This window comes from Pleurodeles waltl, chromosome 7, assembly GCF_031143425.1.
Source record: "Pleurodeles waltl isolate 20211129_DDA chromosome 7, aPleWal1.hap1.20221129, whole genome shotgun sequence".
NCBI classification, from domain to species: Eukaryota; Metazoa; Chordata; class Amphibia; order Caudata; family Salamandridae; genus Pleurodeles; species Pleurodeles waltl.
The window spans coordinates 1,470,253,949-1,470,277,580 of NC_090446.1; the positions used below are offsets into that span (position 1 = coordinate 1,470,253,949).

The 23,632-nt window shown below is 46.5% G+C and overlaps 1 protein-coding gene across 1 annotated transcript in view; it reads right to left on the reverse strand.

Annotated features, from left to right (window-relative positions):
- LOC138247080 (sialic acid-binding Ig-like lectin 13) overlaps nucleotides 1-23,407 on the reverse strand; it is a 329,775-nt gene extending 306,368 nt beyond the window's left edge. The window contains exons 1-2 of the mRNA XM_069201827.1: nucleotides 23,333-23,407; nucleotides 22,717-22,840 (exon numbers count right to left, since the gene is read on the reverse strand). Of these exons, the coding sequence (XP_069057928.1) occupies nucleotides 22,717-22,840; nucleotides 23,333-23,407 (199 nt within the window). The remainder of the gene's footprint in view (nucleotides 1-22,716; nucleotides 22,841-23,332) is intronic.
- Nucleotides 23,408-23,632: the final 225 nt, after the last annotated feature.

The window sequence follows — 23,632 nt, forward strand, 5'->3', positions numbered from 1 at the left end:
ACCTTTGAGGACTCAGAGGACTGACCTGCACCTAAAGGACAGAGAAACTCCAGAGGACAGTGGCTCTGTCCAAAACTACAACAAAAGAAACAATCTTTAAAGAAGACTTCAGCCTCACTCCGGAAGCGCGAGTCTTCACACTCTGCACCCGATGCCCCGACTCAAGTTCAGGAGAACCAACACCACAGAGAGGACCCCCAGGCGACTCCAACGACGTGGAAACCCTGTGTCGACATCCTTGCACCCACACAGCGACACCTGCAGAGAGGATCCAGAGGCTACCCCTGACCGCAACTGCCTGGTAACAACGGAACCGAACGCCTGGACCAAGCCCTGCACTCGCTGCCCCCAGGACCAAGAGGAACCACCTACCAGTGCAGGAGTGACCAGCAGGTGGCCCTCATCCTAGCCCAGTCAGTGGCTGGCCCGAGAAGCCCCCCTGTGCCCTGCCTGCATCTTCAGAGTGACCCCTGGGTCCCTCTGTTCCTTTCAACAAAAAACCTGACACTGCACCCGGCTGCCCCTGTGCTGCTGACGGTGTTTTCTGTGTGCCTGTGTGTGTCCTCCCCCCAGTGCTCTACAAAACAACCCTGGTCTGCTCCCAGAGGATGCAGGTAATTACCTGATAGCAGGCTGGAACCAGAGCACCCTTGTTCTCCATAGGCGCCTATGTTATTTGGGCCCTCCTTTGACCTCTGCACCTGACCGATCCTGTGTTGTTGGTGCTGAGGGTTTGGGGTTGCCTTGAACCCCCAACGGTGGGCTGCCTTTGCCCAGGAGACTAAACTTGTAAGTGCTTTACTTACCTAAGAAACTAACCAATACTTACCTCCCACAGGAACTGTTGACTTTTGCACTGTGTCTACTGTTAAAATAGCTATTTGCCATTTTTGCCAAAACTGTGTATACTACTGTTTTAATTCAAAGTTCCATACTTACCTGTGTGAAGTACCTTGCAATTTATGTACTTACCTAAATTCTGAATCTTGTGGTTCTAAAATAAATTAAGACAGAAATATTTTTCTATAAAAACCTATTGGCCTGGAGTTAAGTCTTTGAGTGTGTGTTCTCATTTATTGCCTGTGTATGTACGACAAGTGCTTAACACTACCCTCTGATAAGCCTATTGCTCGACCACACTACCACAAAATAGAGCATTAGTATTATCTACTTTTGCCACTACCAACCTCTAAGGGGAACCTTTGGCCTATGTGCACACTATCTCTCACTTTGAGATAGTATATACAGAGCCAACTTCCTACAGGAGGAAGGCAAAATGTTTGGTTGTGACCCTGCAGAGAGGCCATTTCCAACACGTACTTTTTAAACGTACCAAACCATAGAAATGTACCTGTTATAGTTAGAGTTATCTAAAACAGTTATACCTCGTGCGCTTAGGTAAATATAAACGTGTGCCTTTGCAATGCACAGTAAATTAATTTTCATTGCTATACATTAATCCAACCACCACCATGCACGACCATCAGTTGTGCGTGGCGGCGGTTGGCTACAGCGCCTGGCCTGTGGCCAGACCCTGCTGCCAACCCCTCTAACCAACCAATCCCACACTCCCCTTTGGCCGTGCACGGTGGGAGTTGGCTGTGGCCTTTCTCTCTGGGTGTGGAAATAGGTGTGAGAGGGTGTATCTGGGGGTGAGAGTGGGTGTGAAAGTGCCTGTCTGCGTGTGAGAGTGGGTGCATCAGTGTCTTAATGGGTGCATCAGTTTCTGTGTGGGTGAGTGAGGGTTTCAATGGGTCTGTGAGTGGGTGCACAAGGGTCTGACTGGGTGAGTGAGTGGGTGTGTGACTGTCTGAGTGGCTCTGTGAGTGGGTGCATAAGGGTGTGAGTGGGGCTGTGAGTGGGTGCATAAGGGTGTGAGTGGGGCTGTGAGTGGGTGCATGAGGGTCTGAGTGGGTCTGTGAGTCAGTGCATGAGTGTGAGTGTGTCTGTGAGTGGGTGTGTAAAGGTCTGAGTGGGTTTGTGAGTGAGTGAAAGAGATTGAAAAAGAGAAATTGCAAGAGAGAGATAAAGAGAGAGAGTGAGAGGGAGAGAGATAGAGAGATTGTAGGCTTTGATGGATGATATACTTAGAATTAGATTATTTCTAGAAAAACTGAAAAGAAAAATGTATGTGTCAATTATGAAGAGTGAGATCATCTCTTATTATGAACCTACAACTTTTGATGTTGAGAACAAATTAAAAATGATAACGACCACAGACACACCTAGACTAGAACCCTCAACTTTCAGTAGGAGGACTTGTGACCTTAACTATTATCCCATAGGTGACTTGTGCTGTGCACTCATTGCATGGAGAGACCATTGCAATTACTATGTTTTGCTCGCATTCTCTTCAACCCATTATGGGATGGAAAAGAGAGAGAGTGACAGGACTATGTGCAGGGATCCTCAAGGCACTGTTTTAAGTAGCAGCTCCCTGCATGTAGAAGCAATATTTTCATCTGTCTTCCCCGCACACATATATGCATGCGGAGAAGGCAGATGAAAACTCTGATTTCTGTAAAGAAGAGCTGTTTGCGAGCTGTCAACTCACACCAAGCAAAAGCAAACAGCTATGTCCCAGGGGTCAGCACCTCAGGACATACCAGTAGCTGGCCCTAGGGCGTGACGGTCCCCAAGGTCATCTGTGGCTCCTCGAGGATTTCCTCTGGGCGGCGATGGCCCCCATGTATGTGGGGGACTGAAACAGCCTCCCTTTCTTTTTTTTCAAATTTGCCTCAGGGAGGTGGTGGTCCCTGGGGCTGTGGGGAGGAGGCACGCCCGCTTTGAAATAGCTGTGTGCCCTGGGGAGGTGCCAATTCCTAGGGCTGTGGTGGGGGGGCTGTTTCGGCCCCTCACATTAGATTAAATAACAGGTGCTCTGGTGAGGTGGTAGTCCCTGGGGCTGCAGGGGGTCGGGTGCCCCTCTCTTCATTTGATATATAACAAGTGCCCCATGGAGGTGTTGGCCTCCAGGGCAACCGGAGACCCTCCCGCATGTAAAATATAAATTCCCCGGGACCTGGCCCATCTGGGGTCTGCAGTTAAAGCTTGTTTTAAAAAAAAACAAGTTTGGTAGATCTGCTGTGACTTTGGCCAAAAAGTTAACAAAAAATGCTTTTTTGCTATAAGGTTGTCTCTCTGGGACCCCAGCACCAGAGCTAAAGGGTCAGGGTGACTTTTATTATTTTTTTATTTTTTTATGGGACTCAGCTGAAGCCTTGTTGAAGTATTGGCAGCCAATCAGACCTCAGCACGAGACCTGAAGGGTTTGCAGAGCTTTCACGTCCCTATTTATACAAATTTGTATTTTCTTTAATTCCTCAAAAAATACTAAACACATTTACACCAACTACCAAAAAGGGTTCTTTCTGGACCAACAGCTACCTTTCTGCCAAATTTGGTGTAATTCCGTCCAGTAGTTTGGGCACTATCACTGTTCAAAATCCCTACAGAAAAAAGAATGGGGGAAATGTGTTTTGGGACCCCCCCTTTTCTCATCCCCGCTTGACAGATCACCCTGAAACTTTCCAGACAGCAGCTGAAGTGAGAGTTGTATTTTCCTGGAAAATTCTGTGAAGATTCATAAAACGGCAAAACAAAAAACACATTTTTATAGAAACTAGTTCCTAACTATAACTACCTTATGGCAACCGCCAGTAGGTAATATATTTTACAAGGGGTAAATCCATACCCCTTTATTATATATGTGTATGTGTGTGTGCATGTGTAAACATATATATATATATATATAGGACTTAATATTAATAAGCTTTTTCCTGCCCTATCTGTTGGTAACCATGCAGAAAATATGCTTTTTTCAGACATTTTTTAGACACTGATATATTGATGTAGACAAAAGGTTCCAATTCCTAAATGCATTTAAAGTTGAAAACTGAGTTGGAGAGACCCACTGAGGAATGAGTCTACCTTACTGCAATATTAGCATTGATGGTGTTCATGTTGAAACAATGTTGGACTCATGTTCATCATACACTATAATGAATAAAATCATGTTTGCTAAATGGTGGCCAGGATGAGAGTTATCTCCTCCGGATGCTAATCTGGGTAGTTACTCTGGCCATAGAACTCCTTTGCAGGGATTTATATGTGCAGGCCTGGAATTTGGGTCTAGGACGTGTCATGTCAAAGTTTATGTGGCTAATAAAGGGGCTATGTTTGGAGTTGGCATCATATAAAAGAATTGGGAATGAAAATGTAATCCATATAGTAATCTGACAGTTTATTCTGTGCATGATGTTATACATGTTGATAAAAAAGTGTTTAGAATATGGTAATATAAAAATAAGTTTCCTTGTGTGTTCCTGTATTTTTTTTAACAAAAATGAAGGGGTTCAAGCACAGGATTGTATTATGTAAAAATGCTGTACCAACGAGATAAAAAATGAGGAATGTACCATTGAACTACAGTATAGGGAGAAATTGAAAGGAATATTACGTGTCTTATGTGAGAAAGGTATTATAGAACCTGTAGAAAGTTGAGACTGGATTTCACCAGTGGTAATTTCACTCAAGTCCAAATGAGATTTAAGAATCTGCATAGATTTGCGGTGCTTAAACATGGTCATTTGGGTAGGTAAAACCCATACCCCTTTATTATTATTATATATATGAATGTGTGTGTGCGTACATATACAGATATATGTAAATATATCTATCTATCTATCTATCTATCTATATATATATATATATATATATATATATATATATATATATATATATATATATATATATATAATTTAATTAATAATAATAAACTTTTACCTGCCCTATCTGGTGGTAACCTCACCTAGAATGTACATTTTTCAGACACAGATATGTTGATGAAGACAAAAGGTTCCAATTCCTAAGCACATTTAAAGTTGATAACTGAGTTGGAGAGACCTATTGCTGTGGTTCTGTCTGTTGTGCCAGAGGGCATGTGAATCACTGGCTTTAAATTAGTTAGGTGGAACCTTCTTCCTGGCATATATGCTGGAAATCTTCCCTGAAATGCTGGGATGTCCATACCGATAAAACAAAACAAAACCTTCGTAGAGTGTTCATAGTGTTAAAATATGTGGTCACTATTTTGAAATGACAAAATTTGCTAGTAGCGCAGGTTTACAGTTCTTGAGCAGAAATAGCTTTCACTTCGGAAAAGCTTGGCAACCCTTGATATATATGTATATTTATATATATATGTGTGAAATGGGTTGTTATTTGAGGGGTTGGGAGCTCTCTCAAGCAATAGCCACCATCCCTGTCAGAGGGAACCACAAAAATCAGTAAATTAACTTGTACTTAACTCTTTGCTAGCTTTGCGTAACTTAGAGGGCATCTGTAAAGTATTTATGCAGCACTTAAATAGTAATCAAATTTAAAAAAACAACACTATAAAAATACCGCTGTATTTTAGAATAATGGAGTCAAATGTAATACTTTTCAACTACAAAACAGCAAAAATCAAATCAGAAGAAAAGAAGTTATGATTTTTTAAAGTTTTTAATGCAATCTAGCTCCTAAAACATCAATGCTGCCACTGTGGACAGCTAGTCACACGAGACAAGGGTAGAGTCTAAACTTATGGCCAACCGTGAAGGAGCACAGTAAAGATAAAAGAAGTGGTTTGGACCTAGCCTCGGCTTAATACCAGACATTCTGAGAAAAATTTCTTGAGAAGATACATTTCAGCAGAGTAAGGCAGCTGGGATGGCAGTGCCTGAGGAAGAAGAGGAAATGCCATTGGGGAGCTGCTCGGCAAAGTTGCAGTGAAGATTTCTACCTTCGGACTTAAGGCCTCATCTTGTTTGGACTCCTGTTGTCTGTCTGTAGTGGCGTTTATAACTTCTCTGCCAAGCTGGTGCATTCCCACCTGCCATGTTTAGACATCTGGGGACTGAACAGCCATCCTTGTTGACAGAGTGCTTCCTGTTGCTTAAGTGGTGCACCGTCACTGTTGTGGTGGACTGCAGTGCTGGTTAACATTACTCCGTAGCCAGGATTGCACCAAGCCTATTTAGATTTCACAGTTGTGCTCATATTGTCCTAGCAGTGGATTCCTGATGGCGGGATTACATTACAGGATGCGTTCAGCATTGCACTATGCTTGTGGCTTTTGGATGGATGCTATCATCACACATCTGATGTGTTTTGGCTAACTGCATTCACTTGCATACCACACTACAAAACACACTTCATTTCAGACCATGATCCTTCGCCTTTCCACTGCAGCACAACATTGTCCTTACCTTGACCTCTGCAAACCTTAACCCACCTCTCCTAAGGAAAATCCTTGAGGTGCCAGCTCAGTTTCCAATAGATGTCACTTCCTGAGGAGGATACCCTTGGACCACGTATAGGAGGCAAGTAATGGGCCGAAAAAAAACAAGTTGTTGTGTTGGACTACCATTTGCTACTAATTTAATTTTTTTCATTGCTAAAAATATTTAATGAGAGAATAATCTCATTGTTGAATAAAACATTTCATTTTACAAAGTTTGTCCTACCATTTTAAGATATATGTAAATAATTTTTTATTAAACATCTTAATTATGAAAATCTGAAATACATATTCTTACTTACATTGAGAACAGTTAATACAACATATAATACGTATGACATACTTGCAAAGACCAAGCATTAGAAATATTAGAAACATTTGGGAAAGTAATGGACATTAGATATTTGGTGCAAAATGTCATCATGAAAATGGAAACTTACACCAAAACATAAAAATCATATTTTTATTTTTTTAATATATATCTTTCTTTATTGGTATTTTTATCACTTCTGTTGTCAGTCATGATTTAACAATACAACAATATAAAACATAACAAGCAGTGCATATCGTCAATTCAATGGAGGTGCAATCTCATAGACATGGTCATGAGTGAAAGACAATACATACAACCAAGGTCACATTGCCACTGGAGCACGGCCCCTTGCATTTCATGACACACCGATGCCCAGGTGACCCATCGACCACACGCATGGGGACCATCTGGTAACACTGCTTGTCATCAAATGTCATGGCATCAAAAATGACAGCAGTGCCCACACATCACTCCCCTTCTCTAGAGCCGTCCATAGAATCATGCTCATCCTCCTCTGTGAAGTTATACATTAGGACCCCCACAGTGTGATGGCCTCCGAAGCCCCCCGTCCCTGCTGGCATTAGGCATATGCACCTCTTCCCCTACTCTGCATTCAAGGAGATCCCTCAGCCACAACGCCACCCTGGGAACCCGGGCACTCCTCCAGCAAATGACCATTTGTCTCTTGGCCAGCATCAATGCCAGTTGGGCCATCTTATGATGTAACTGTCGTTCCCCAGGGTCTAGGCACCACTCCCAGAAGGCAGGCCATCGGCGTCAAGGGTATCGCTATGCCAGTCCCCTCTGCTATCTTGGACACTACCATTTCCCAGTTTCCCTGAACCCCCTTGCATGTCCAGGCTAGATGCAAAAAACTAGCGCCTAACACCCCACAGCTCATACACCTCACTTCCCTATCTTGAGTTATTCTATTAAGATGCCCTGGAGTCACACATGTACGGTGCAGAAAATGAAAATAGAACTATTTAAATCTGTGATTGCAGGACACTTTCTTCACCAGCATACACGCGTGCGACCAATCAGCATCTGTTACCGGCTCCCCCACCTCCCTCGTCCACGCAGCACGTGAACACACTGGGGTAATACCTGATCACATCTAACAGCTTTATAGAATAATTAAATGAGGAGTCTCCCCTCTCCCCAATGGAACAAATCTCCCAGTATTCAGGATGGTTGCGGGGCAACCGGGAACCCGACCCAAACTCCTGCGCCACACTTTCCAGCTTGGCATACTGCAGAACCTGGCCCTGCCCCACCTCGAATGTTTCCTGAGCCTCCGAAAACTCAAGGAATACCAGTCTGGCAACCTCCAGCCCTCCAACGATCCATAGACATATCTGCATCTATAGCCCTGAATGGGGCGAAGTCCCAAATGCGCAGCTCTCTATCGAATGGTGCCCTACGCAACACTTTACCTATGAATGCCTCCCAGATCTTCGCGGTCTGCCTCACTAAATAGGGATTTTTCTCCATAGATCGCCTTCCCCTCATCAATAATTGCGCCAATGTATCACCAACCAAAATACCTAGGAACAACCTCTTCTCCCAGTTATCAGACACAGTCAGCCGTCGCACAGCATGTTGTAAATTGGCTGCATAATAGTAGTGTTGCACATCAAACAGGGTGAGACCACCATCTTTCATATCACATTTAAGAACCGACAAAGCCACCCCACTATTAGGTCCGGCCCAGACCAGGGAGTTGAGCAGACTTTCTAACTTCCGACAAAAGGGGGAACAGATCAAAAACATGGGATTCTGAACCAGATAAAGGCAACGTGGGAGAAAAACCATCTTTGCCACTGCCGCCCTACTTAGCAAAGACAGGGGCAGTCAATTCCAAAACGCGGCAAACCCTTCGAGGTTAGTCATAACTCTATCTTCATTGAAATGTCTATACGTGTCCTCTGTATGGGCCACCCATATACCCAGATATCAAAAACCTTCTAATTCCTAGTGGAGGATGAGCTCAGGCAATCGATCAACAGAAACCCCCACCAAGCTGCCCATTGGAAACAGGAGCGACTTCCCAATATTGACCCGGAGGGCCGAGACCGTGCCAAAGGTCTCAAGGATCCTCATCAAAACTGGTACCGTCCGGACAGGTGTATGGACATATACCAACGCATCATCTGCGTATAAAGGGAGAACATGGATGGAGTTACCAATCTTAATCCCCCACCGCTCCATCTCCCAATGCAGTAGAATCAGCAAGGGTTCAATGGCAAGGGTGAATAGTAGTGGCAAGAGGTGACAACCCTGTCTGGTGCCCCTCCCCACCTCCCAATCCCCTGATTAGTCTCTCCCGATTTGAACATGAACTGAAGGGCTGGTATACAAGAGGTGCACCCATCCACAAAAGGCAGGGCAAAATCTCATTCCCTGCAGCACAGCCATAGGGTACGGCCACTCCACTGTATCAAACGCCTTTTTCAAGTCGAGTGACACTAAAGCCAATTCAGAAGCACTGTCCATTGTTTAGTGCAATACATGAATGAGTCTACAAATGTAAAGAGTGGTACTGCATGCCGTCATAAAACTGATCTTCATGTACTAGTGTGTGGACCACTGTTGATAACCGTGATGCCAATACTTTGCATAATATTTTAAAATCAGTATTAAGCATTGTGAGAGGCCTGTATAAAGATGGGTCGGCAGTATCCTTCCCAGGTTTGGGCAGCAGACAGATAATACCCTCTCTCATTGTATGTGGCAGTATCCCACTACCCCGAGCCTCACAAAAGACCTCTAACAACTTCCCTCTCAGAGTGCCAGAATAGGCTTGATAAAACTCTGCAGGAAAGCCATCCCCGCCCGGGGCTCTGGATCTGCTGAGGACCTGTATAGCTCCTTCCAGCTCCTCCACGTCTGTCTCACGCTCCAATTGCTGCACAAACCCGGAGGCCAGTCTGGGCAAACCCACTCGATTCAGCTATCCCTCAATCCGCTCAGGCAGACGCACAACCCCGGCACTGTGAAGATGCTCCACAAATACCCCCACGCCATCCTGATGATTAGTTACAAGATCCCCATCCGGTGTACGGACCTGCAGAATAGGGAGGAGTTCCTGCTCCCGTCATAGTATCCATGCCAGGAGATTTGTCCCCCTCCCTATGGAGTCGCTGACGATATGCCCTAAGCGTGCACCAGTCCAGTCAGTCCCATGTCAACTGCACTTCCTGCTGCACCTGTAGCAGCGCCTGTCGCACCTCCTGCGAAGCCTCCCCAGATCCCTCCAGAATGGCCAGTCAGCATTCTTGCACCCCCAAGGTTGCTTCCAGCTGGCACTGAACTCCATATGTCATGCCTATACAGGCCCCACGCATGACAGCCTTAAGTGCCTCCCAGCCTAACGCTTTGGTGGCAGATAGTCCACAAGAGCACCCGCCAGAGCATCGCAGCATGCTGGATCTGTTAAGAGATCCGGGGGTATGCGCCAGCTGCGTACATGCCGCATAGGTGGACCCCACTGCAATGCCAGTAACTCTGGCGCATGATCAGATAGGAACCGACCTAAATGTGTCACCTCCACCAAGGACTGCTTATCAATGTCACTCACTAATATACGATCCAAACGACTATAAGTATTATGCGTCAGTGAAGGACATGTAAATTCATGACCCTCCGGATGCAGATCCTGCCAGCTATCCCTGAACCCAAAATCACGCATAACTGCTGTAAGCGAGGTCAACATTAGTGGTTTAGTGCCCAGTTGGGCCATCCAGAATACAATTGTAGTCCCCAGCCCATATCATCGGTGTCCCTATACAGCCCTCCAATAACTCTTGAACATGCATGAATAATAATTTATCATCCACATTGGGTGCATAAGTGTTAAGCAGTATAACTTCTCTACTGTCTAGTATCCCCTGGACCAGTACATAGCATCCCTCTACATCTGCCTCACTATATGTGTGTCTGAAGGCTACCCCAGGTGCAATCCAGATAGCAACTCCTTGCGCATAAGAGGAGTAAGTGGCGGAGTACAGCTGCCCCCTCCACTTCTTTCCCAACCACTGAACCTCCTCTCCTACTAGGTGGATCTCCTGCAGGTAAGCTATTTGTATCTTATTACGACGGAGGAATGAATGTACCCTATAACGTTTAGAATAGCCCTTTAAGCCCCGGACATTCCAGGTTAAGATGTTCGTATGTTCAGCCATAACGACCTGTAATCTTCACTCAGTCCTAAAAGACCTTACCGAATCTCTGACCGGCTACCCTTCCATGCCCTTCCAAGTACCCATGTGTGTATGAATTCACGTATGCACTATATGAACACAGCCCCTTCTTAAACAAAGGAGCAATCTTGAACAAATCAGAACAGTCAACACCCACCGCCCGGACATGCAGCATAACAATGGAAACAACAGCCACTGCTCATCCATAAACTACCATGCTGACAGGACCCACCCTAACCTCAACCCTCTGAAACATGGCCTACCACTTATAGTGGCGAGAGGCATTCCTACCCCCATAGCATAAAATGTCCCAACCGGTGGCCAATTATCACAATTCAAAGCATCCATGTCACTTCAAGCCTCCCCCTCTGATAGGATCCGTGCCCCACACCTGCAATGTCAAAGCGGGCAGAGAGAGAGAGGGCAGAAAAAAAAGAACAGATCAGAAATAAGGTGTACACAGCACACCTAACAGATATACAATCAAGTGTCAGTGCCAACAACATCCGCCTCCTTTGCAATAACCGTCTCCAAAGAATCAACTGTCACATCTCGATGCGTCAGCATCAGCGTCATCGTGTCATCTTCCTGAATCTCGACGCTGGTCTGACTCGCCCCGCCTCCCGGCGACAACTCCAGCTGTCCGGCAGACTCCCAAGACCTCCAGTTCGCATCACGGGCCCCCCCCCATTCAGTTCCATCTTCCTTCCTCCGAGGTCTCGCTCCCCAACGAGGTACCTTGTCCCATACTGCCAACCATTTCCACACATCTTCCGGCATATCAAAAAAATGGGACTTGCCGCCATGGAGGACCTAAGCTGGGCAGGAAACAGTAGCATATAGCATACGTTCAGCATGCGTAGTTTAGCCTTGACCTCCAAAAAATCCCTTCCGAGACCGCTGTACTTTATTGGTGTAATCCGGATATATTGAGATCTCAAATGGTTATCAAAGCGAATGGACTCCATTTCTCAACTGGCCCAAAGGATGCAATCTTATAGTTGAGGATGTGGGCTATGATGGCCCTCGGGGTGCCCCGGCTGAGGGGGAAACACGAATGCACGGCACTTCCTTTCAATTGCAAATATTGGGGACAGTCCAATCGTTTACAGCACCTCTCAAATCCAACGCACCACAAAGGCCTCTGCGGCTGACCCCTCAGCACCCTCTGAAAACCCAATAAGATATTATTGCGACAGGACCTGCCCTTCATGTCCTCCCCCTGTCCTTGAGGGTCCCGGCCCTGGATGTACCCTCCAACATCTGTTTCCGCAATGTGTCAACCTCCGCCCTGAGCTTGGAGATTGAGCCCTCAGTGTTTTGCACCCTGTTGGACACCTTCCGCTGGTCTGCCTGGAGGAGATTGACCTCGATTACCACAGATTTGATCTTCCCCTCGAGTGCCTCCCTGGAGCCCTGAATCTCAGCCAACAGTTCAGCACTCGTGGGCTCCACGATAGGGGCATCCAACCCCACATCAGGCGTGCACCCAGTCAGGAGTGTCTCCGGGGGCAGGGATGGTGTATAACTCCATATTGTTGTCCTGCAGCGGGGCCGGTCACTTGCTTTTATCCATAAGCGGGGTTCCAATGTAAAGAGCTCAGAGTCCCCTCCCAAGGTGTGAGAGACAATATTTGTGAGCAGGATTAGTCACTGGGGTGTTGAGGTGTAACTCCTGCTGGTCCAATTATTCCTGGCAACCACCAACTGTCTACATTCACTCAGTTTCGCACCCTCGGTTCCAGTCCAACAACGGGGACCCCCCACGACCAAGGAAGACCATCGGGGACCTAGGTCCCACTCACAATTCCAGGGTTGATCATTCCCCCCACTGCCAGTCTCACCGTGCCACAAGGGAACCCTCCAGGATAGGTGCACTCTCAGCCAGCCACAGCTCTTGGAAGGGCCTTGCACTCCGGACTCCACAGGCCAGTCCAGCCTCAGTTCAGGGCCTCCGTCAGTCCTAAGGCCTTGCAGCCAGAGCCCACCTTACTATGCTTACTTTAGGGCCTCAGCGTCTCCACACTGCAATCTCCACCGCAGGGCCAAGGCAGCTCCACGCCGGGTCCAGGCCATCATTTATGGCCTTGCCGCTCGCTCCTCCTCAGAGCCCCGGCAGGTCCACACGTCCCAGGCAGCACAGGGGACGCGTCTGCACGGCAGGCCCGAGGCACCCAGCCAGTGCGTAGCGTGGGTCGAGGAAGATGTCCTTCTCCCACCTCTGCCGCATTTGCCTCTAGTCGATCTCCTCCGCACTGCACACTCTTGGCTCACCGGTCTCTGCCGCGACCGGCCCAACCAGGCCCGACACTTATGGGCCGACACCCAAGGTCCCAGCCACAACCGTCAACTAGGCCGCAAGCCCCCCCCCCCCCAATGCACCCACGGCCCTCTGCTGCCGGCGAGGGGCCCCACAGGACTACAGGGCAGGATTTCGTTGAGGGCATGGAAGCCTCTCAAAGGCGTGTCCTGTCGGCCATCTTGCATGGCCACGCCCCCCATATTTTTTATTTTTAGGTGTCAATACAGGTGTATTTGTCTAACTTTCTAAGTATAAAAACCATACATATTAATTTCACCAAAAAATATGTTAAAATGAAAGGTAATATAATACAGCAAATGCACTGGGCTAAGGGATATGTGACATTAATGAATTAAAGTTATGAATGGAGTTTAAAAACTAACATTTATTTTACATTTATCTTGAACATAGTTTTGACCTGTCTAGCACTATTACTGATTTAAATTAGATTCTAAATATAACAAAATGTGTGCTGCATATGTTCATTAATACAGGTGTGTTTCTGTTATCCTAAACAACATTCTACACATCTGACTTACACATTTTAAAAACAAATCCTTGTAAGACATTTTTGTACATGCACGAGTCTACAGCAAATGTAAACAGACTATTCAAATGGCAACAAGTGACATAAAAAGCTTATCTACGATTCCGGTGATGACTGGGTTGATTTGCTTCATGGTCAAGTAGCAGCAGCAAAGGAAGGACTTGGTCTATTGGGATCAGGACAGAAACTGAAGTGGAAAAAATGAAAAAAGGTACATTCCTACTTTATATACCCACCAAACCGCCAACTCAGCTATGGAGGGTTATCCTCCGCAGTTTCATCAACAGGAGTGCACATTGTGATTGAGCCGGCAGAAGTATTGGCTGTACTCCCTCCAACAGCCACTTTTGCCTATTGTGCTGTCGACATGGAGAAAAACTCTGGATTCTGGTGTGGATGGCGGGATGCTGACTGACTATTGCCCATAGGCCCACCAGCATCTAAATAGAGTGGGCAGACCACCCAGTACTGTGGATGGATTTACAGATGAAAAAGTGATGGCAGGACCAAGATCTAGATTATCCCCTTAGTCACTTTTTGGAAGTCTAAAATATCTTGCAGGACAAAGCTGTAGGCTCTGTCCGGCAAGGGCTCCAGCAGGGTGGATATCCTTTGAGGGAGGAGTCACTGAAGAGGATTTTGTGCCATGAAGACTTAGCAGGAGCTACCACAAAGTCTGGCTGAGCAGTGATGCCCCTCAAGTAGCTAGGCAGGTAGGTAGGACCCAGTCTCTTTTCAATTCTCAGATCAAAGTTTTAGATTTTGTCTGGTTGGGCCCCTTTTGCAGCACTTTCAAGAATCCAGGATGGGGCGCACCACTTGGAGGGTCAGGACTCACTTCATGCTGGTGCAGGTGTACTTTGCAGGTTGTTGGGCTTGTGTCCCTGTAATTATCGACAGGAGGTAAGGAAACTGGTCATTGGAATTACTCTGGTGGTCCTGATTTCAAGCAGAAAAGCAGATCTCAAGTAGCAGAGCAGTTCACTGGGGACACAGGGCAGGCAGCAGGGCAGTCCTCTTTGTGTCGCAGAACAGTCCCCTGAAGAACTCAGCAGGTCTCAGGCATCAGAACAATTCTTTGATAGCCATTCACAGGTCTAGTTGTGAACGAAAGAGTATGTCTGAGGTTCCTATGTTTATACCTGGTGCCAGTTTTGAATTGGAAGAAAGCTTGGGAGTTTTCCCCCCAACAAATGTTTTGGGAATTTCCTGCCTCCCTGCCCAGGCTCCACTGGGCCTGGGGTCACAAAAGGTTATTGTATAGTCCTTTGCATGTGTGCTGATGTAGTTCCTTTGAAATGTACGCAGGGCTGTGCACAACTCCGCCCCACCATTGTGCAGTATTAGCCCATTCTACCAACACCTGGTCTCCACTGGTGTAACTGTCTAGGAGGAATAGACAAAGGTCAACTGCCAACTCCAGCTAGTCTGTGACCCAGTGAAAGGCAGCCGGCCAATGGCTACAACAGGAAAATACCGACTTTCTCCAAGTGGCATTTTCAGAATTGTGACTTAAAATCCAACTTTACCATTACAAATTATTTTAAATTACAATGCCCCAGAGACAAAACATGATATTTCTACCTGTTCCAAAACATATTTAATGTAATAAGGTAACCCAATGTTATCCTCTGGGGGAGGTAAACATTGAATTAGTGAAAATGTGTTTCACTACAAGGACATATAAACATTAAAAGTACATGGCCAACTTTTTAAATACAATAACCTGCCATGTGGCTGTTTAGGGCCTACCCTAGTGGTGACGTATCTTTATTAATAAGGAAGGTTTGGCCTGGCAAAAAGTACTTTACCACTGGTTAGCAGTGATAAAGTGCACAAAGTCATAATGCCAACAATAACACATTTCTCAAAATAGGAGGGAAGAAGGCAATACGTTTTGGGGAAAGACCATCCTAAGACTGAAGCGTCTAAGACCATGGGCCTGACTTAGATGTTGGTGGTAACGGTCCCGCTGTTGAGTTTTCAACTGAAAACCAGTCTGCTGCCATGACAGCCCGCCTTCCCAGTTTAGATTTTAGTGGGAGCATAGAGAAAGACCGCCGACAGTCCACCGTGACCGTCAAGAATCTTCATGTGCTTCGTGACACCATAGGCAAAAGCAATTCGCGGTGTGACTCCAGCCTCTTTTCCTGCCGAGCCAATCACGATGTGCTATCCTGCTGATGTCACTGTGGTGGCTTAACCTCCATATCTGAGTTGGCAGACTGGGAGCTGTATAAGGAAACAACTCACCTTTTTAACTCTTTCCACATTTCCTGCAGCCATGAACCTGATCATACTACTCCCCCCCTTACTCCTGGGACAGGTTCAAGATGGAAATAAACCCCATCATTGCTGGAACAGAAGGTAAGTGTTTGCCATTCCTGATATCCTTGGTGTTAGAAATGGGTCTTTGGTTGGCAGTTAGGTTACCCTTGCCAAAGCAAGTACCCTCACTCTAGTCAGGGTAAAGGAGACTCACACTCATTTTAACTCCTGCTCACCCCCTTGGTAGCTTGGCACAAGCAGGCAGGCTTAACTTAGAAGCAATGTGTAAAGTATTTGTACCAACACACACACTAATACAGTAAAAACGCTAAAAAATGGACACCACACCAGTTTAGAACAATAGGTAATATTTATCTAAATCAAACAAGACCAAAATGAAAAAAATACAACATACACAAGTCAAGATATGAATTTTCAAAAGAATAAGAGTCTCCCTCCATAGAAAACAATGGAGATGTTGTTGTTACACAAGTACCTGGTTTCTTTAAAAAAAAGCTGCACGGGTGAGCGTGCAGCGGAAAAGTCAGCGATGCGTTGATTCCTTACTCGCAAAGCCATGTGTCGTTTCTTCTCTGGTCGGGTTGGCTGTGCGTCAGGTTTCTCCCTAGCAAGCGAGCGATGCGTCCATTTCCGGACAGGGCACCTCGTATCCTCACAGGGTCAAGATGACCTTGACGCCCAGGGATGATGTGTGAGAAATCCGGTTACACAGTGTTTGTAAACCATGCTGCGTGGGTTTGCATTGTTATCAGCAGCTGCAAGAGGGTGTTGCACATCGTTTCTCCATCCGCGATGCATCGATCTCCCAGCCGCAATGCAGGTGGAGTGTCAGTTTCAGCCATGAAGACGGAGGTGCGTCGTTTATCAGCTGCGTTGCAGATGGTGCATCGAAAATGTCCCCACACAGCGGTCTGTGCATGGATTTCAGCTCTTGTTCTGCCAACTTTACCTTTCAAGGGCCCAGGAACTGGATAGGGCACCACTTGGCAGGGCAGGAGTCTCAGCAGAGAGGCCAGGTGCTGGCAGAGGAAGTCTTTGATGGCCCTGAGACTTCAAAACAGGAGGCAAGCACAGTTCAAATGCTTGGAGATTCTTCACAAGCAGAAATGCACAACAAAGTCCTGTCTTTGACCTCTTTCAGGCAGATGCAGCAACTGCAGGCCAACCCAGCAAAGTACAGTCACAGGAAAAGGGGCAGTACTCCTCCTCCATCTCTTCAGCCCTTCTCCTTGGCAGAGGTTCCTCTTGATCCCAGAAGTAATGTGAAAATGTGGGATTTTGGGTCCACTACTTATACCCCTTTCTGCCTTTGAAGTTGCCCAACTTCAAAGGAAAGTCTCTGTTGTTCAGAAGATCCTGCCTTGCCCAGGCACACACCAGAGGTCTGGAGTCTGCGTTGTGTGAGGGCAGGCAAAGCACATTTAGGTGTAATTGACCACTCCTCCCTCCTCTCTAGCACACATGGCTCATCATGAAATGCAGGTTACACCCCAGCTCCCTTTGTGTCACTGTCTAGAAGAGATTTATAAGCATCCCAACTGTCAAAGGGACCCTGACAGGGAATCCACAAACAGGCAGAGTCATAGAATGGCTTAAGCAAAAAGAATCCTACTTTCTAAAAGTGGCATTTTCAAACTAACAATCTAAAAACCAACTTTACCAAAATATGTATTTTTAATTTGTGAGTTCAGGAATACCAAAATCCATATTTCTATCTGCACCCAAAGGGAATCTGCACTCAAATATGATTTAAAGGCAGCCCCCATGGTAACCTATGGGAGTGATAGGCCTTAAAACAGTGAAAACAGAATTTGGTAGTATTTCACTGTCAGGACATGTAAAACACACCAGTACATGGCCCACCTTTAACATACCCTGCACCCTGCCCATGGGACTACCTAGGGCCTACCTTATTGGTGCCTTACATGTAGAAAAAGGGAAGGTTTAAGCCTGGCCAGTGGCTACACTTGCCAGGTCGAACAGTCAGTTTCAAACTGCACACACAGACACTGAAGGGCCAGGTCTGAGCCATGTTTTCAGGGCTACTGATGTGGGTGGCACAACAAGTGCTGCAGGCCCACTAGTACCATTTGATTTACAGGCCCTGTGCACCTCTAGTGCACTTTACTAGGGACTTACTGGTAAATCAAATGTGTCAATCATGGAAAAGCCAATTACACATACATTTTACACAGGAGCACCTGCCCATTAGCGCTGGTAGCAGTGGTAAAGCAGTGGTAAAGTACCCAGAGTACCAAAAACAGCAAAAACATAGTCCAGCACACAGTTAAAACATGGGAAGCAGAGGCAAAAAGACAGGGGAGACCACTCCATGGATGCTAGGTCTAACACTTGGAGTTGTAGCTTCACAGTAAGTAGTACTGGACTCGTGCATGGGTAAATACTTTTTGCAAACATCACTATAATGCTGTGCAGTGCTTAAGTGTGTAATGTTGTAGCCAGAAAATGTATCAGAACAGACCTCAAGATATAAGTAGCACCCACCAATCTGGTACAAAATGCCTTGATGGCAAGGGACACCTACACAAAAAATCTCAGTATTCACAAATAGAAATGTGTCTGCACAGGTATGTGCAATAATGTCCCTAAAATATTGAAAGCATCAACTGAAACAGTGTACGCAATCTGAACTAAACAATCCCATGATAATATAGCAATTGCACTGCAACATTCTACAAGTGGGTGTACACAGAATGTACTACCAATCTTATTTCTAAACTGTAAACATGGAGGGAAATATGAAGGTCATATGTCCTCTTGGTGCATGCAATATATCACAAACATAAGATCCCATTTAATTGTAAAGAGCCAGGTTCCCTGTGTAATGCATAATTGCATATTATTGACACATTGGTGCTCATTTCGACATAGGCGGTAAAAACAGCCTGCAGCCGCGGTGATGGCCGACAAAATACTGCCACCACTGCTATCATCAGTCTGCCATATTATGAGCACTGCCTGACTTCTACCACAATAAGGGTGAAAATCCGGCAGTGTTCATGGTGGTGGACGGTGGTAAGCTTGTGCCGCTACCACCATCACTGCCATGCCAGTAGAACGCCACCAGCCGTATTATGACAATTCATACGGCCTGGCGGTGTTCTGCTGGTGGAGGGCTGCTGGCGGTAGCAGCGTCCCTTCCCATTCCCCGCCGGAAGACCTCCTCAACAAGTAAGTCGGGCTTCTGAAAGGGAAGGGGGGTGGGAGGGAGGTTGGGTGTTGTGTGTGTGTGTCTGAGTGGGTTCATGAATGTGTGAGTGTGTGCATGTCAGTGTGTTCGTTGTAAGAATGTGTGTGAGCATGTCTGGATGTATGGGTGTATGAATGCGTGTATGCCAGTGTGAGTGAGTGGGTGTATGCGTGGTGCGTGTCTAAGGGTGTGTGCGTGTATGAGGGGTGGAGGGTGTCTGAGGATCGGAGGGGGTGAGAGGTGTGTCTGAGGATCGGAGGGTGTGGGGGTGTGTCTAAGGATCGGAGGGTGTGGGTGTGTGTGTCTGAGGATCGGAGGGGGTGAGGGGGTGTCTGAGGATCAGAGGGGTTGGGGGGTATGTCTGAGGACCGGAGGGGGTAGAGGGTGTTTGGATGGAGGGGGGGTGTCAGGTGAGTGTTGGGGTGGGTGGTATACCTGCATACCACGAAAACTATGGTGGTATGCAGGCTCATAATGCCGCCGCCGGTACTATCCCGGCCGCCAGGCTAGAGATACAAATCTCTGGCCCAGCGGTTGATACGCCATATAAGTATGAGTGGAGAAGTGGCGGGAAACCAACCCGCCATTCTCATAATGTGGCGGTATGTACCGCCAGCCTGTTGGCGGTACTACCGCCACATTTACACTCACCGCCGGGGTCATAATGACCCCCCATGATGTCATAGTAAACACGCATGCATTCTTCAGTCACAAAAACAGAAACACATATAATTTTGGGGTAAGTTTCCAGTAACAACATGAATGCTTGCACAAAAATTAATATGATAATCTGAAATATACAACACTAATATTTGTACTGAAAAAATAACTAAAATATACAACCTGTGCTTGTCACTGTCGCAGATGAGAGTAAGTGCATGGCACACACATTATCAGAAAGAACATAATCAGCAAACAGTTAGTAACAATAAACAAATAAAGCCAAGACAAAGGTACAAAGCAAACAAAGGCTGTAGGCCATGACTCCATGGTATGGGTGTTTGCCCACAACTTGACTCCTAATGTCACTGCCAAAATAAACCTCCACTGGAAGGGGCATCTGTGGGGCAGATTGCGAGCACCTCATGATCTCAGAGGGGGAAACCTTAGGTTTAGGAGGGGATCATGGCCAGGACAAGCATGAGGTCTTCTTTAGGAAAAGAGGTAGGGTGTTCAGGAAGGATTTGGGGTTGGGAGGTAGAGGGAGTGGCTGTGTCTGTTGTGCATGTGTGTGTTGAAGGTGTGGGTGCTTTAGGGTCTGGTGTATGTGCTGTATCTTTAGATTTGTCTGTTGGGCGGGTGAGTGTGGGTGTTTGGGTTCAGTTTGTGTATATGTGGATGTGTGTGCTATGGATGTGGTATGTATTGGTTTGGTGTCTGTGGTGTGCTTGTGCATGCGTGTGTGGCGGTGGGTATGCTGACTGGGGGTGTGCTTGTAGTGTGTGTGGGTGTTGGTCTAGTGGTGGGTACATTGACTAGGGTTGTGCCTTTGCCATGTAGGGGTGTTGGTGTAGTGGTGGGTGTTATGTCTGTGGGTGTGCTGGTGGTGTGTGTTTGTGCCATGATGAGCGCATTGACTGGGGCTGTGCTTGTGGTGTGTAGGGCTGTTGGGTTAGTGGTGGGTGTTGTATCTGAGGATGTGCTGGTGGTGGGGGTGTTGTTTGTGTCATGGTGGGTGTGATGCCTGTGGATATGCTTGTGGTGGTGGTGTGTGTGGTGTCTGCATGTGTGGGTTTGTGTTTTTGCTGGGTTTGTGTTCGGATGGGCTGACTGTAGTTGTTGTGGATGCATGCAAATGTTTGCGTGTGCTTGGGACAGGGTTGGGCTGTGGGATTTTGGATGGGGATGGATTGGGAGTCTGGGCACAAGGTTGGGGTAGGTGGGTTGTTTGCTTCCAAAGAGGATGCCAGACCCTGGAAGGACCGTTGTAGGCCAGGCAGGGCACAGTGAATGCCAGCCAGGTAAGCCAGCATCTGGGTGTTCTGGCCAGCCAGCCCCTGGGTGGCATTCAGGAGTGCAGTCTGGCATACAGCCATAGCCTCAGTGAGTACAGCCTGGGACACTGGAGTAGGGAAGTGGTGCCTGCAGTAATGTGTTGGGTATGACCAACTGTTGGGTAGTAATAGCAAGGGTGGAGCTTGAAAGGTAGGTGATGGATGACGACACAGTTGTAACAGTCCGTTCTTGGTCAGCCACCACTAGGGACTGGTCTTCATTGGAGGCCTCCGAAGAATACAAGTCAGTTGTGGCTTCTGTGCCAGTCCTCTCACTCTCCGTGCCACTGGGTCCGTCGGTGGTGTCCACACCCAGTTCCCAGTGGCCTGCTTCCCCCCCACCAACATGGCCACTGTCACCTTCACCTTGCCCAGATGATGCTGAAAGTACAGATACAAAAGTCTGAGGTTATCTGTGCAAATACATTTGGACATTCATGTTCAACACACAACATTTGCACAATTTACATTAATCCCCCATGCCAGCTCACATTTCATGTAAGCCCTCGTCACTTATGTCCTCTATGAAAAAGGGGTTTGACAGCATGAATAAACACATAGGCCTTGAGACAACTCTGAACCACTGCAGTGCAGAGTTAAACTTATTCAGACTACCCCAAAGGGCCAGGTATAGGGCTGGAAATTGACTTCCCCAGATGGGCCACTACAATTTCTTTGTGATTTAACCTTCCATCTGCAAATGTCCACTTAAGTATCACATTGATTGCCATAATTTCTTCCTCTTCTGGAAAGAACTAGGAATACCAAAATGTTGTAGGGGGGATGCGTGACTCTCTCCCCAATGTGGACACTTTCCTGTCTGTTGCAATCAATACAGTTTGGCATTCAATTTTATGCTGTCTAACACAGACTGGCTTACATGCACATTGTTAAAGGATGAAGGCCACTGGTTTCAAACATGTTTCAGACTATGAATGATGCCATTGTACACATAATTCCAGTGTCATTGGGTACAGGTGCACATTCCCACGTTGTCATAGAACAAATTTACCAATGTCACGTCTGGTATATCAACTACATCATGATTGTGCAGTTTGCCATAGTCACCAGTAATGGAGGCTACATTACATACTCACACTTGTGATGGAGCATCCCACCTGACCCCATCATGACATGCAGCATGTTTGGGGCAACTGTCATTCATGACATTGAGAAAATGCAGGGACCCCATTTGTTTGCATGCAGCCATGTGTCTGCTCAAACAGTACTTGCCTTGTGATGGGGAATCTCTTGGCAAACGTCTGGACAAACAAGCACACCACACACAGAATCAGAAACTGTCTGACTAATGTACACCTCCAGAGATCCCCAAGGGCTTTGGCTGTGTGTCATCCTTAATGTTGATGGCATACAACATTGCTGGAATTGAAGAAGGTTAGACAACAACATTATCTACAGATAATGACTTACATCAATGCTGCTATTGGGCCCTCCACTGCCCATCAAGCTCTGAGGAAACCACCACAAGGATGCAGGCCATTAGGAGGGTCAGGGTTCGGTACACCCACCCGGATCCCTGGGAGGACTGCCCAACATGGCCTTCAGCAGACTTACGAGTTGCCCGACGCAGGACCTCCCACCTCTTCTGACAACACAGGCTGTGCCTCTTGTGCACTACCAGGGTCCACACCTTCTTTGCAATGGCCTTCCATATTTCATGCTTCTGATGGGCGTTGACCTGAATGGAGTACAGAAAATAACAAGAAGAGAAAATTTGAGGGATTTTGTTTGGCAGTACTACTGTGACATAAGTAATTGACATTGCACACATGCATTCACCAAACAGTAACTCAGTTTTTCACAAAACATTTAGAGGTAGCTCGGAAAATCTGAGTTATAGGAATCATATGCGTACCTTCAAAACTTTCTAGCTTCTCATGTTACCAAATTGGCCTACAACATCATCTAGGCCAGGGCTAAGAAATCTGTACTTTTATGAGAACCGCCCTTGATTACCCACAATCATTGTGAATTCCAAAAAACAAAACAACCTCCATAATCCATGCACATAATCCAATGCTTAGCTACATTGGATGCATGTCTAAACTCCCAGTAGTCTGAACCCATGATCTGCATCACAGACAGTGACTGAGGGTATTATAGAAGTGCAGTTATGTGCCAATTAGAGCAGGGATTTGGAGGAACAAGTATGTGTTGGAATGGGGCATACTGGATTAGATGATTGTGAGCCAGTGTCAACTAGATTAGCAGCATGTGGAATAACTTTTCCCATGTGTTGCTCCATGACATGTTGAAACCATACAGAGCAGCCTTTTACACAATATGGGCTGGAATACCACTTGACAGGACAGCATCAGATAACTCTAGACCCTCAATTTATTTTTGACACATCACTATAACTGTAATTTAAGCAGTGGCTATATGCTGTAACTCATAGTGCTGGTACAGTCTCTACTGCCCACTGGTAGTCAGTGGCCTGCAGTTTGTCAGATAAATTACACGGACAAAT